The following is a 12,108-nucleotide window of genomic DNA, read 5'->3' as shown; positions in this document are numbered from 1 at the left end:
CAACTAATTACTGTATATGTAAATAATTCACTCCATTGTGTCATGACTGTATATTCAGTAATCAAACATTGAATTCCGCAAATAGCGAGGAATTGTGAATATTTTTTTTAAAAAAGGCTCAAATATATATCTTTAAAAAAGCCGCGCAACAGTTTAACATCATTGCAAAAATCAACTTATAACTCTATCCCTAAAACTAAATAACTTACAGATGATATGACTGCAAAAAATACACCCGAGGTATGCGAGATGCATTTGACATTTTCTCTCCTTAAAAACCTGTTTCTGAGTCGAGATATATTGCCTTATTATTTTTTTACGGGACGTTGGCGCCATCTTGTGTTGTAGGGTGAAAAAGATTGCAGTATAGGTGAGTTCTTCCGCTAATTGTTGAGGATAGGTTCCACACAAAAAAGAAAGAAAACGCACAAATAGGTGAATTTCCGGTGGATGACTGTGATGGATAAAATTCACTTTTTGAATTGAACTACTGAAATAAATTCAATTTTCCATCACATTCAAATTTATGGAGATGCACCTGTATATCGATATACGATTAAAAGATCATTTCTTATAAGACTAAGCTCATTAGATATTTAATAAATTCCACTCCACAAGTAGTTCCTTCACTTTCTGATGCTTCTGGCGATGCCATCTTGTCCAGCATCTTCCTCAGTTTCATCAGGCCTCGCCGTCTATGGCACGTTTTGTGTTGGGCGCGGCCAATCCTCTTCATTCTGCGTCCGTCCTGATGACTCGCCAAGAGAGGGCTTGTCTTGATTTTTGTCTGTGGTGAGCAAACACACCCAACAAGGGATCTTCTCCGGCGTGGTTTGAGGGGTGGGCGTGTCCGTAGGGCCGTTGGTGCCTCGGCGGCGGCGACGGCGGCCGATGGAGCTCATCTTGTTTTTTGGGGCCGTGGGCACCTTTTTGTCGTTGTCGTGCATTTGGCTCAGACGGTGGACAAGGTCGTGGTAGGAGCACGAGAACAGGAAGCAACCGGAGGTTTTGGACGACGAGCGTCGCCTTCTGATGTTCAACAACAAGCTGCAAGGAGAAGAAGTCTTTAGAGTTCTTGTTTGCAGTATTAAAGATGATCTTATGCGTGATGTGACGTCTTTATTCTCGATTAAAATGGTCCCCAGAAAGTTTTGATCAGAAATGGCTAAATTCATTTTTTAATGCTGATTAAAAATGTTATTTATTGTAGGACATCAGGTTTTCGGATTTTTTTAATGTTTGCCCTATAAAAGCAATACATCACGCAATACATATTTTACCATGCATTCTAATTTATAGCTTGGAGAAATTCCACTTGTTGCTGCACCTATCCCGTGATTCATATATAGTTCTAATTAATATTACTATATTGCATATTAAGTTTTATTATTATTAACCCTATACAGCCAAACGCATCAAATTTGATACAAGAATTTCTGAGCCTTATTGCATCGACAAGAGTTACTGCTAAAAGTTAGTTTTCCAAACTGAAATACTGATGTTTTTTGTTATATAATTTGAATGTCAGAATGGCACAAAATGCCCATGGTATCATTTGTGATACAAATATGAAATCATATTTACAAATATTTTTTAGGTTTTTGGGGGGGGATTTTGTTACAGAGCCAAATAAAGTTTTCAGATTCCAAAAATCTGAATTTTCTGGCCATTATTTCTTGGGTCAGGCATTATAGGGTTAAAAACCTGATGTGCTTCAGGAAAAATGAGTGCAGATTCTGAATCTGTGTAAAAATGTAATCTTTAAAAATGTTTACTTGCATCTCTGATTAAAAAGTGTTGTCAGCTTCTTTTCCCAGTGTTATCATTCTAGTAGGCTGAGATATGTTATTTACGTTCATGTTTATGTTTCGTAGAGTTGTGCTACTTCTCATTTTAGCCCATTTTTGGCAGTAATTAGCATTTCTGGGAGACTGACATCCGGTCACTCCACCATGTTGTGTGCCTCCATGTTTTCAGGACTTACCTCAGTTCTTGTCAATTCTCGCCATTGCTCCATAAAACTGTATTTTATTTGATTTATTTTTATTTTTGTCAGACAGTATGTTTAAATTGCTATTTTCACAGTCAAGTTTATTTGAATTATGCAGATGTCCATCTTGGTATAAAACTTGACTCTTTCAATTTGTGTACCTGGAGGCTGGTGATTCAGTTTTTGTGTCCTCGCCCTGTTGCGGTGGTACCATTTGGACTGTGGCCAAGTCTCTCTTCATCTGCAGACGCCCTTTGCACCTGACACATACAGGACGTAACATATTATCTCTGTTTAATCCTGATGGATTTTTGTCAAAAAAATAAAAATAATAAAAAGCCACAGGACAGCTGCCTTTTTGGTAGCAAGCAGCATTTTGAGCCCGTTTTGCCCATTTCCCAGTTGCTGGTTCCTTTAAAGTCATAAGCTCAGTAACATACCTGGTAATATTTGAAAGGCAAGCCCCGAAGCCATTTTCACTTGAAACATGACATTTTATTGGAATGGTCATCATGAATAGACCCACCATTTTTTTTAAGAACCCATACCTCATATGACAAAGGAAGTCTGCCATTTGGCGGTTCTTCGAAAGACAAATTGGCCTATGAGATTTAGTTTGAATGCGACCAAATTTAAAAGGTGTGGCTGGAGAATGGTGGCAAAGTTGGATGGCTCACCACTGGATCAATTGCGCAAACAAGAAATGTTTGAAAATTCTGCCCTCATACCCAGTTTCACTAAACAACATTAAATTTGGTGGGCATGGCCGTAATGAGCAGGTAGACCCACAAAAAATATAATATAAATAAATAAACAATCTTAAAAAGACATTCCTGAAAAGTCAAGCCCTCCATATTTTTTTGAAATAGCCATCTTGAGATCATTATGGCTGCTTTTCGGGGTCTTTTAAAGATGAACTTGTCCTCGAGGTTTTGGACATGGACTACACAAAATTCGCTTTAGGACGGAGCATAAGGCAGTGATGAGTTGGATCAGTGACCATTGGTTCCATAATGCACTGCAGACAATTTTGAAAATGAACGCCGCGAATCCGTTTGACTTAGCATTGAGAAATATGGTAGGCATGTTTATCATGAGTAGATCCACAAAAAAAGTCTAAGAAGTCAAATCCATTCAGTTTGTTGGAAGCAGCTATTTTGAAGTCATTTTGACATTTCCCGGGCCCTTTAAAGGACAACATCTCCAAGACGTTTTTTTTTTGTGTGGCCAAAATTTAAAGCAGCTATACTGGACAAATGGGTGAAACGGTGAAGAATTTGGTGGACAATTTTGATGACTCAGCATAAAACACTAAACTTGAATGCTGAACTATGTTTCGAGAGCTCCTCAACAACAAGCTGCCATCTTGATATTGATTCGGAACTTTCATAATTTCCGTATCAGCGAAGATGGCCGCAACACCTTGAAAATAGACCCCAAAAAATGAGACCTCTCACCTTTTCCTTATAACGGTGCTCCTCACCAGCGGCATCACCGCCGTCAACACGCAGCAGCAGATGAGCGTGCGCAGCGCGAGCCTCATCTTGGCAGGGGACAGGCGGCAAGAAGAAAAAGCTGCCAGGGTTGAAGAAGCACAAGTCAGATCGGTTCTGACACTTTTTGACTCCAGGGAGAAATATTCAGAAGATTGTCATTGTGACTTTTGGGATGAACGCCAATTAAGCATAAATTGCATGTAGGCATTTTTGAGAAAAAAAGTAAAACTCTTTCCTATTTTTAAATCATATTTTTAGAAAAAAATATAAAAGATATTGTGAAAATAAAGATGTTTTGTTTTGTTTTGTTGTAAACTTTACAGACACAAAGTTGGATGTTTTCAGGGTAAAATGTTGTAATCTTTCAAGAATGAATTTGCACTTTTCCAAGTTAAATTTCAAATAGTGCTTTATTTACCCCGAGAGGGAAATTATTCCTAATAGTCAAGGGCATTTCATACATCCACCTTTATTCTTGTGATATTATTCCTTTTAGATGCCTTCCCAAAAAATAGAGGAATATATTATCATCACACTCTTTCTTGAAAAAAAAACAGAACTTTATCACTGTAGTAATGTACTTTTTGGTCTTCACAAAAGAAGACCATATTCATGCCGAAATGTAAGATTTATCTAATGATACGTCACAATAATCCGAACTTTGAATTCACCCCAAGATAGGGAAGGCTAACTGGTTTATTTCAGACACGTTTGATTTATTTATTTATTTTTCTGCTTCTTGTCTTTTTAATTTGCTTCCACCTTGATTTTTCGTTTTGATTGTATGATGTCCTTAATTTATTTGCGCGCCAGTCCCCATACGTAGGTATGCACTTTTAAAAAATAATGCCACATCATTTAATCAAAATATTTTTTGGCGGATCCAAGCTGAGTAAAAACAAATCCCAAAAAAGTACAAAAAAAAAAAGAGTATGTGCACGACCGCGAATTAGAAATAAATTCTCTTACCTGAAACTTCCAAGTGAGTTGACAATGTGATGAAATGATGGTCGTGAAGTTATCTTTACTTTGTGTGGAGGTCTGACGTTTACACTGAGGACATGTGAGTTTTTATAGAGGCAGTAAGGAGGGGAGGGGGGGGGGGGGGTACCTGAATGCCAGAGTGGGAGTGGGAGGGACTGCAGGACACTTTGTCAAACCATCAACCCCACATGGAGAGCAGAAGCATCCGAAAAACATTAGCGTCAACAGTATAGTACACTTGCCACAAGCAACTCGAGCACCATTTGCATAAGTTGGCCTTAAAGAGTGGTGTGGCGCAACTTTATTTTCTGATAGCTTAGATCGCAGGTGTCAAACTCAAGGCCCGGGGGCCAATTCTGGCCCGCGATCTCATTTTATGAGGCCCGCAAAAGGGCAAATCATGTGCGTCAGCTGCCTGTTTCTAGCACATTTGATTCACTTTTAACAACATTGAGATGTGAGATATTGCCCTTTATTTCTTACCAATCCTCCCCTTTGAGAATAAATTGACAAATTGTTGAACAAACAATTACTTATTGGCTTCTGATTTCAAAACTGGCTTTCCATCGATTTGTTGTGTGTATGTGATAACGAAAGGAGATCCTACATTTATATGGGTTGGCAGTCATAATGGCCCTCTGAGGGAAAGCATAACTACGATGTTTCCCGTCCACAAAAACAGGCCCCCCTGTTTTAGATGATATATGCAGCTTCAAAAACCTCAACAGGACGCTAAATACTCACAATAAATACACATTACTGTAATTGTCTTTAAACCCTATCTTGAAACCCTAACTCCTGTTTGAAACAGTTTGCCGAGCTTGATACACCAATTTGAAACCTAAACCATGACTTTAAACCCTAATTTGAAATCCTTACAATTTCTTGAACCCTAACCCTGACTTGAAACCCTAACACACAACGCCAGACCCTCAACTTCCTTCCTTTCAGTCCCCAGAGTGACCACCTGACTAGCGTGGTTGCTGCTGCCTGTCTGGAGACATACGAGGCCTTCAACAGGAAGTCAGAATCCTTGCACAGGAAGTGGAAGTGAGCGCGAGTGTGGTCGAAAGGTGATAAGGATCATTAATGCCGATACGTGTTGTCGCATGGCTTTACTCAACTTAGGTGGCTGCCCGGCATTTAAGCACCTTTGAATGTCCTCTGTGTTGCTATGGCAACGACACGCACTGTGTCGTCCTGATGTTTTGTTGAAAATGTAAATGTGAAAGGTGCATGATACGGTATTAAGATAGGCTTACTAATGGACTCCATAAGTCTTGATGACATTTCTGATGTCTTTGCACGATGACGGTTCAGTGGCGCACACGTACGTGTTACTTACCTCGTTCCCTATTTTTTAGGACAAAGCCCTTCATCTCGTTTACTTTCAAATATGTTTACATGGTAGCATGGAGAGCCACAGGGTTACTGATGGACATTCAGCCATTTAATGAAAAAAAAAAAAAAACAGATAAGCAACCCAATAAAAATGTCCTTGATCACAGAATGGGAAAATGAAGGTTCACTCATCTCTTGATGCTAACATTTGACATCAAGTTACGAAGTCAGAAATGCTCCCAAAACGTAAAATTAAACTTAAAAATGGGAAATAATGTGTTCTTGTTTTCCTAACACTAAAATCTCTTTTCGAACTGAGCAGCGAACTTGCCCACTTCCTGTCAATTTCTTTTTTCTATTTCGATGACCGCCCTTCTGGTGGGAAATTAATTGGGCCTGCAGTTAGTGCGCCCTCTGCTGGTTATTAAATCGCAAAATCCAAAATGCTCCCATTGCATTGACTCAAAACATGGTAAGCCTGTTGATGTAAACATGAAATCGATCAAGTTTTTTTTTTTTTTTTTTTTTTATGAAATCGATCAAGTGCCACGTGATGAATGATCCTAATGACGTCAAGCAGCTTGTCGGGCGGCCGCCTCGCATAGTTATTTCAAAACATCGCATGTTCGATCCTCGTCCAAATCCAACTCAACAACATTTATTAATCATACTTAATTTAAAAAAAGAATAAAACAAAATAGCCCGATGTGGCCAAGAATGTCCTCGCCTCGTATCATTGCAGGAATTGCTTTTATTTATATTGCACCTTAATCGAGCCAATGTGTTTGTCTGGCCCTCGCTCAAATGTTTTGTTTTGTTTTTTACATAATAAAACTTTCTTTTGTGACACATAATCAGCTATTCAAAACATTTGACTCATCTTCTTACGTGAATCGTATTTATAATTAATTTCAAGTCCAAAATGCCTTTCGACCTTTAAAAAGATTCCACACAATCCCTTCACTAAAATAAAAGGAAAATAAAATTCCCGAGGCAATGACAATCATCTTATTGTCCTTTTTAAGGTTTTATTCACAGTGTGTTATCAGTTCCTGCTTCGACTCTCCTGACCGTGGTCGGGGGACAAGTGGTTTGCTCATTTTACACTCGTTTACTTTTTAGTAATGTTAAAAAGTAGATATGTGGCATTGTTTAAGATATACAACACGCGCAGTCATTATTTAACAAAATTATACATTCACATTACCGGATGAATTACAAAGTACATTAACATAATAGTATTATAGTATTGAAATATTCCCTAAAATCTTGGATGAACAAAATCAGGCATTCTTTTTTGAACAAAAAGGAAAAACATTTGGTCAAGCACTTCTTAATTTTATCAATATATATGATTGGGTGTAATTGGATATTATTTGATATGTATTTCAGTTTTTAATCATGATGTATATAAGAAAAAAATCCTGTCTATCATTTATATATGTATATTCGATTCAGTTGGATTATAATTTGATTTGATATAACTGTAAAAATTCATGGCTCCAAAATCTTGTACTGTAAGCCTTACCATTATGTTCGAGTAATAACTTTGAAACTGATGTGGTCATTGTTTTCCAAAAAAACATGCATAGAAACGTATTTATGGGCTGGAACCCCACTGTTTCCGATTGAGCAAGTGTACCTAATAAAGTGTCCCTTGCGTGTCCATTGAGTGATTGATGTTCCCAGTGTAATTTATTGCACCACTAGGCCTTCCTTTGGGAGGATTTGAGGCCTCTGGTGGAGTGCTGTTAAGCGTCACCTTCAATTAACGGCCTGGAATGGATTCTACCTGTGAATATACCTCCACAAGTTATAAATGGAGAAAAGTTGTTAATAAAAAAAAAAATCCTAATTTTCTCCAACGGAGCGAGCATCGTGATGCATTTCCACGCCGTGGGGTCAGTAGAACACGTGAGCTCAGAATCGCTGGCCACCTCCCACTTGACGAGATATTCTTAGACCCCGCGCTTCTATTTATAGGTGCCGTCTGTCTTTTATTACTCCCCCAGATGGAAAGGTTTGAATTAGCGTCCGCTATGCGAAAAGCGCATCAATCGCATTTTGTAAAGATGTCACACGTGTCACATAGTTTGCATTTATAAGCACACATGTAAGTTGTTCCAATGAAGGAGGAATGAGCAATGAGTCGGTGAATTCCAAGCAAGCGCACACCGAGTTCATTCGGGGAGGATGTCAACATTAGGTTTGTTGTCTAGTTTGATTTTCACATTTTTTATTAAGGCCCTCCTAAAATATTTTTTTTTATTAGCATACACTTATACGATGATACAATAATTGCACTTTTGAGGCCCTCAACATGCCCTCAAACAGCAATTTTTTAAAGCATCTGTATCTCGTTTAAAAATGTACAGTATGTCTTTCATGCATTCTCCAACTCGAAATCTTTGATCCCTGGAAAGGCAGATCAAATTTGCTTCCTACACCATTTTCACCAATCAATATATCTATCCTAACAGGATACACGAACCAATCCTAAGGAAATTCAACAGGGATTGAGCTATCTTGACGAGACGCCTCTATGGAACGTGGAACGATTTTGATTCACTGGGATTACGATTTGATTTGATTTGATATGGTGCGGCTCAGTTTGAATAAGGCAATGAGTTTCACGTTGTCATTTGACATACATACAAATAAACTTGTCAGTACTGTAAATGTGGCAATTCCAAGATATATCTCCGCTTTAAAAGACGATTCAATACGTATCTCGATATATGGTATTCTTGCATTGTTTTATTCGAAACAGATTTTATGATTCAAATCGTTAGAACCTATGTATTCCAGTAGAATCTGGTGTGTAACTGTAGTCTCTCCCCAATGTTGTGTGCGTCCAGGTTTATGTACAGAATGTTTACAGATATCAAGGCCTATGAATAGTCCTTATGTTTTGTCCACATGGGAAACAAGGAACTTTGTCGTAAAAGCGTCCCCAAAAACAGGACCTCACATAAAACACACACGTGTGTATTTTGGAAAAGGCCTCGTATCTCATGATGCCATGCGACAGGGACTGTTACATAACAACAAAGGAAGTGTTCGATGAGGAGACTGTTGGAGAATTTTTTTGATTGAATTTATGAGTTTTACAGCATTCATCTTTATATCTGCGACGATTATTTTCACCATCTAAATGTACATTTTGTTCCCAATGAGTAACTTGAAGCTAACGGTAGCGGCAATCCAGGGAAGAATGTGAACACCAATGAATCCAAATGTGACGAGGCCAGTTAGTCAATGTGAAGACTTTCATCGCATTGTTGAGATGTTATCACGTGTGATTTATTCAAGAACAGTCTGACACTGTTTGTGCCATTTGGCCTTCTCTTTTGTGGCGTAATAAAATGCAGAAGAGCAGCCGTGCTGTTGCCAAAAGTTAAAAGACAGTGCGTGTTTGTGACGCTCAAGTTTATCTTAAATACATACGTATTTCCTTTATGCCATCACCTCCTTGGCATCAAGGTGAGGACCGAAACCAGTTTCACTTCGGGATAGGACAGAGTAGAACCACAAAAAAAGTCGAGGAAGCCATGCTGAGCGCACACAGGAAGTCTTCCATTTTTGTTCAAAGAGGACATTTTGGCTATTTATTGATGCATTTTAAAGATAAGCTTCTCCTAGAGCAGGCGTGGGCAAACTATGGCCCGGGGGCCACATGCAGCAACATTTTAATCCGGCCCGCCGAACTTGAAAAAATTTTAATTAATAAACCTTGTTCATGATTTATTTTCTAAATACTGTGGTGTGTCAAAGACATATTTTGTTGTAATACTTTTGTTCATTTTCATTGAAAAATTAAATGTATTTTTTTTCTCCAATGAGGTGAGGTTACCAAAACAGTCCATCCATCTGCTCCTGGTCCAGCCCCCCTGTCAAATTTTAGAACCCATTGTGGCCCACCAATCGAAAGGTTTGCCCACTCCTTGTCTAGAGAATTTGTTGGACGTTAGCAAATTTGAAGAACATACGCCAGACAGATGGCCAACGTAAAATGGCAAAACATTTTTGTATTTGTCATTGTCTCTGGGCGAAGCATGGCAGTGAACTTTGATGACTCGCCATTCGTTTCTTCTGTGCCACTGTGTTTTGTGAAAATTCAGCCCCCGACGCCAAATGAAACTTGGTATGTACGTTGAACATGAGTAGACAAACAAAAATGTCTCAAGAAGTCATGTCTGAAAAGGCACGTGGCCTGCCACTTTGTTTTGAAGAGAGTTTCTTCAAACGTAGAAGAAAATTCCACTTCAATTGTTAACAAATTTAAAGCACATATACTAAACAAATAAAAAAGCAAAATTGTGAAATATTTTGCTTATTTGCCTCGCATGTGGTCAATGCATGGCGGCAAAATTTGGTGGCTCCTCATTGGTTCAATGATGACCTCCCACTCCCTGAAGCCTGTTTCACAAAACAACATATCATTCAGTAGTTGACCTACGAAATATGCTTTTGAAGTAATTCCCAGAAATTAGAAACTTCCAGGGGTCCTCTTTTGGGCTGCCACTAAATTGTGAAAAATATGTGTTTTCATCTTTTCCCGTAAGCGGTGCAGGATGGTAAAGTTTTAGCACTTACTGTTGGTTTAGTCACCCCCCCCTCAGAATTTGGGAAAAAAATGTAGCTTCCGTAACTAGTTTCACACAAAAACGTGAAATTTTGTAGGTTTGTCTTTCATGAATCGAGCCACAAAAAAAGTTTCAAGAAGACAGGCCCGAAAAGACACCAGAGGTCTGCCGTTTTAGTTTGAAGCAGAAATGTTCAGGACAATTCCATTCCAATTTTGGTTTAAAGTGGACTTTTTAGGATTCATTTATCTTGGGACTTTGACTCATAGTAAATGCAAACATGGGGGATTTGAACCCACAACCTCAACTTTTGTCCTATGTATTACACATGCAGGGATAATTAAAAAAAAAAAGAAGAATTCCCCTTCCTTCGCCAACAAAACACTGAAGTATGTTGACTGTCATTTCAGTGATATATTGGTCACAGTTGTTTTTTTGAGTGAACTTAGCTCACATTTCAAGATGTTTTATTGTCTTAGATTCCACATCTCTTGCAGCAGATGGACCCCCCCTCCCCAGATGGCCCCTTATGTGGTTCCAAAAATAGCATGTTTACTAAAGTTAGCGTTGCAAAGCTAAGAATCCACGCCGCGTTTGCTTGTCGTGCGTTTTCAGACTTTTGTTATTAAAAACAAGCCCCCAAGAAAGGTCCTTTTATTTTCCATTTTGATTTACACATTCTGACGTGTGACCCCAACATGAGACCCCTTGCTCCGCTGGATTTTATCTCCATGGCTCTGGAATCACATTGTCCTCGTTAGCACGCCTTTCTACACTTTTCGGAAAAAGTGTCGGCTGGGACAAGTGGGAATAATTCATTGTCCGCATTCAAATGTTGATCTCATTTGATAGTTTTGACCTGTAACGTCATCTGAATGTTCGAGAGTGGTCATCTTGTGGTTTACTATTCCGCCATGGACGCGTATGCCATGAGGCAGGCAAGCTCGCAATTTACCCTGTAACTTGTTGGCCATTTATATAAAACAATCAAATGAGAGACAGCAAATGGAAAAGATCCATTCTCTCGATTGCTTCTCATTTTGCATCTTCCTCACCACAATAACCAAAGTTATGGTTACGCAACAGCTCGACCAATTTGCACCTGCCGTTCATATTTAAAGGTGCAAAAATCAGCCACTGTAATTTGTCTGGTTTTAGAAATCACATTACACTTGCTAAATTTGTCATATTCCCCCCAGAACCAAATGAACTTCATAATTGCAATATTGCATTGGCAGAAGCAGTCTTGTGTGCGCACAATTAGTCAGTTTCAAGCCGGGTCCTTGAGAGCCCCAATCCAGAATGTAATAGAGGTCTCATTTCTCCAACAATTCGAGGATCAGGATCGTTATCAGGCTTCTGCAAAGCCTGCTGATCAGATGATCATTCGAAGCAGGTGCGTCGGTGGAGTGAAACATCTAAAAGACACTGGACAGGAGATCTCGAGGACCGGGCGTGGGCATCTGTGCTGGACAGGCTTCAGCTTTTGACATTTTGCAGACTTCAGCTGAGTACCAGAGAGAGAAGCCACACCAGGATCAAGTTTGAGCTCTGCACTTGCTCTGTGTTCTGTGGAGATGAGAACGACCTTCCCCCTCAAAAACGACTCCGTGTCGAGAGTAAACAATGGCCGCCACACTTTCCCCTGGATGATGGCACAGGAAGCGCGCTGGTGGACTGCTCTTCCGATCCTGCTGTGCTCAGCTATTAT

General features: G+C 39.2%; 1 protein-coding gene across 1 annotated transcript; it reads right to left on the bottom strand.

Annotated features, from left to right (window-relative positions):
• Window positions 1-658: 658 nt before the first annotated feature.
• On the bottom strand, window positions 659-3,542 carry LOC148335264 (uncharacterized). Its single transcript, XM_088299649.1, has 3 exons — window positions 3,448-3,542; window positions 2,152-2,250; window positions 659-1,047 (listed from the first exon to the last, which is right to left on the bottom strand). The coding sequence occupies exons 1-3, from the start codon at window positions 3,531-3,533 to the stop codon at window positions 696-698; spliced, it is 537 nt and encodes a 178-aa protein (XP_088155775.1). The 5' UTR covers window positions 3,534-3,542; the 3' UTR covers window positions 659-695.
• Window positions 3,543-12,108: the final 8,566 nt, after the last annotated feature.

This window comes from Idiotropiscis lumnitzeri, chromosome 6 (assembly GCF_059441095.1).
Source record: "Idiotropiscis lumnitzeri isolate Australia: NSW breed Sydney's pygmy pipehorse chromosome 6, RoL_Ilum_1.0, whole genome shotgun sequence".
Lineage (NCBI taxonomy): Eukaryota > Metazoa > Chordata > Actinopteri > Syngnathiformes > Syngnathidae > Idiotropiscis > Idiotropiscis lumnitzeri.
Note: the sequence above shows the minus strand (reverse complement) of the source record. Positions and strands in the feature narration are given on the sequence as shown.